At 42.4% G+C, this 3,825-nt stretch overlaps 1 protein-coding gene across 1 annotated transcript in view; it reads left to right on the plus strand.

Annotated features, from left to right (window-relative positions):
• Window positions 1-3,825, plus strand: part of sanbr (SANT and BTB domain regulator of CSR) — a gene marked incomplete at its 5' end in the record, with an annotated part of 27,045 nt that overhangs the window by 3,320 nt on the left and 19,900 nt on the right. Inside the window, 4 exon segments of the mRNA XM_005949459.2 lie at window positions 2,765-2,907; window positions 2,997-3,093; window positions 3,189-3,221; window positions 3,355-3,454. Coding sequence (XP_005949521.2) covers window positions 2,765-2,907; window positions 2,997-3,093; window positions 3,189-3,221; window positions 3,355-3,454 — 373 coding nt within the window.

Here is a 3,825-nt window from a genome sequence, read left to right on the forward strand (position 1 = left end):
TTGTGTTTGTGGGTGTGTGGGTGTGTGTTTGTTGTGGTGTGTTGTTGTGTGTGTGTGTGTGTGTGTGTGTGTGTGTGTATGCACATGCATACCTTTGGTATCCCAGTGGGGTCAAAGCGGAGAACCCGCTGGTTGCAGCACGGATATATTCCTGCACCGTGCCAGCCTCTCTCTGTATCCATGCCAGGGTACAGGACGCTGTCTGGGTGGTACTTGCACTGCATCAGCTCTGCACATACAAACACCTACACACACACACATACAAATGATTTTTAAAAGTATATCCTGCACGCACTCTTACTCTGTTCACTTTCTCTTTATTATTCATTTTGCTCATTTGTGCAACACACACACTATAACACTCCAACCTGCTGGCATCGGAAGCAGGTGAGGTAGTTGATGGTACCCCAGATTCTCCAGTAAACTAAGACCCAGGACTTGAGCTCCTCATACAGGCCTGTGATGTATTCGTGCACATCCCAACTCTTGCTGTCTGCACACACACACACACACACACACACACACACACACACACACACACACACACACACACACACACACACACAGACACACACACACACACACACACACACACACACACACACACACACACACACACACACACTGTGATCGGAACTTCAGCCAATCAAGTAAAGGTTTAAACACCATTAAAATGCTGCTATACCTGATGTGTTATAGATGATTTCTCCACGAGCGTCAATATTGATTTTGCCCGGAACACAAGAAATTTTCCTCTCTGTGTCTTTGGTCAACAGCTTAAGGCACAGACCACACCTGGGATGAAAAGCAAGGATGACAAAGAATATAAATTAAATTAGCAGAGAATATTCACATGCTCGCTACACATGTCAGAGCATAAAAAGAAACACAATGCAAAAATAAAAAGCTTATACTCACCTGTACAGAGTTGAGGCATTTCCAGGTGAATCTCTGTTCTGGTAGTTTGGGTCAAAGAGTCGCTCAATTTTCTTTTGAAACAGTTTGCTTTGAGGGTGAAAGACAAGAAAGGATCAAACTTGAGCTGATATTGCATATATCTTAATAAAAGGTTATAAAAGTATAAGCCACTGTTGCTTTAGTAAAATTATACCAGGTGCTTTTGTGACAGTAGCCTTTGTGCTTGTGCTTCAGTTATTTAATGCAACATATGCAATATTTCTTTTATTGGTGTTATATGGAGAAACTGTAACCTGACAAAACTTCAGCGTAGGAATCATGTAAAAAAGTCTGACACTTCCTAGATCTTTCGACTCTCTCTGGTACACACACACACACACACACACACACACACACACACACACACACACTTACCTATTCTAGGTGCAAGGTAATGCTTAATGCATTAATACTGCCTTTACTTTCTTAGGGCACCTTCACACTTGGAGTTCATTTAACACACATTTTATTGATAAAACAGGACAAGTAAATGTGAGGACATATAGATAGGCATAAGTCAGTTATAGGCATATCTCACTTAATCCATATTTATCCGATACCGGTATACTTGTACAGCTCCTTAGTTCATCTTCGTCTAAAACAAGCTGTTCTGCCATCCTCTGTCCTTTACGGCAACCTTCTTCTGAGTGGCTGCCCCTCAAAAACAGCACTGACATCATTCAGAGGCAAGAGTAGGAGAAAGACTACTTGAATTGAGTGTGTAGATCAGGCTTAAGCCTGAACTTCTGGCTCACGGGAATTTCTCGTACATGCGTTGACATAGTTATTTGAAAATGAAATGCTTAATGCGAGCATCCACCACTGTAGTAGTATATGTTAGTGGAAAATAATTTACCCCCTTAAGCCTCTGAGTTCATATTAAAACCACTATGAAGTGGAGCAGTACTCTTTCACACTGAGCTGATGCTGCTTCTGCTGCATTGCTGTAGCATACAGCTGGTTCAACATGACCAGGATATCGTTCTATAATCTGGACTTGGTGGTGTTGGTAGCATCTGACTGATCTAAAAGTGGTGGTTCACAGGTCATGTGACTTTTCCCCAGAATGTTATTAAGAACTTTGTAGCAGAATGCTACACATGGTTGCACATCAGATCTCTGAAACTTTAAACTGGATCCATTTAAACATTAACCCTGTCATAAGTCATATAAAGATCTAAACTATAGCGCCCTATAAAGGCTCAAAGGTTACTGCCCCAAAGCCTAATAAATAAAATGTGGAAATTGCTTCATTTTGTCGGTAGATCAAAGTGAAATTAGTCTGATTGACTGAACAGAAATGCTTGGTGTGTGTCCTGTGTGCTAGTAGATGCGTTTTCCAATGTAGAAAGAGTCTCAGCAGCAGAGTAGAATACAGTATAAAAATATTTCTACAATTTACCAAATTACCATTGGAAGAATCAGTGAAATCTTGGGACTTCAAGACAATTTTAATGCAAAATCTGGAGAATAACCTGAGAGTAAGGATTAAATATGGAACAGAAATTAAGCAGACTCAGTCTGTGTACAGATGTGATATTAGCTCAGCAAACACTTCCAAGGCCACATCCCTCAGGTTTCCAATGTTGGCCCCCACAGTTTTGTGGTTACAGGCTAAAGACAGTTTTCGTCTCATTTGCGTGCACCTGTGACGTGGTGCATGCTAATTAAACACTGTGCAAGCAGTCTCATTCTGGCTGCAGCAGAGTTTGTTTGACATCTCTCTCATTGGTGGGTAAAATTGACAAACACCCAAATTTACCCTGCAGAAGAAATCCTGATCCAGTTTGCTCGTGTTTGTGTGCAGGGCTGTAAGACGCGGGATCACATAGTGAATGTGCCCGATGAGGAGAACTGTGACGAGGAGACTTCAGCCCAGACCCGAGTCCTCAATGACCTGCTGCTGCACAGAGATGCTGTGTGTGTGTCAAACTCTCCATCGGCAGAGGGGTGAGTGTGTGAGGATTCTTTCACAATGTTCTTTTTGATTGTGTGTGTTATCGATGCACTAATTGCAAATGTTCCTGTGTGTGTGTCAGTGCTGAGGAGAGCCAGTCCAGTGCAGAAAAAGTTCAGGACTGTGACGTTCTCTTGGAGCCAACAGTCCTCAGATCTCTGAGAGGAGATGGCAGCACCGTAAGTCGCACACTTCCCATTTCTCTGTGTGCTTCTGTCTGTCTGCCCTCAGCCTTTCTGTGTTCTTACTGTGTCTACTTTGTGTCTTTAACCAGTTTTCCCTTTTGAAAAACTGGAGTCTTCAGCTGGTAGGACACTCTTTTTTCATGATATCTGTTTACTTTTTTAAAATGATTGAAAATTACAAATGAGGAACCTGCAAATGTTGCTTTAGACGAGAAAGAAGTGTGTGTCTAAAAGCCTTGACCTTTGCCCTTTCAGAGACAGCAGTCTCTTCTGTCAGAGGATGAGGAGTACACCACAGGGTCAGAGGTCACTGAAGACGAGGTTGGGGATGAAGAGGAACTCTCTAAGAAGCAAGGTGGAGAATTTATTCTTGTTTTTTGCATCAGCAGGATCTCATTCTCTATTTCATACGGCTGAAGGGGAGCCTTGAAAGCGCTTAAAAAGTGTGTGTGTGTGTGTGTGTGTGTGTGTGTGTGTGTGTGTGTGTAGTTGTGGATCGCAAAAATTCAGCTGCAGTTTCCAAAACTCAGTTGAATTTCCCAAAAAGGAGACATCAACACCTCAGCAAACCCATCTCCTCTGAAGATGATCTTCAAATAACGAAGGGACCATTTTGGGAGATCACCACGTGGTAGAGGCTTTCCTTGGAGAAGGAGGCTTTGGTTTGTAACCAAATGTCGCGATACAAAAAACAACAAAACTGTGGCTATAAAGTCAACAAGGGCC

This window comes from Haplochromis burtoni, unplaced genomic scaffold (genome assembly GCF_018398535.1).
Source record: "Haplochromis burtoni strain Fernald_Lab_line unplaced genomic scaffold, NCSU_Asbu1 Contig_656, whole genome shotgun sequence".
NCBI classification, from domain to species: domain Eukaryota; kingdom Metazoa; phylum Chordata; class Actinopteri; order Cichliformes; family Cichlidae; genus Haplochromis; species Haplochromis burtoni.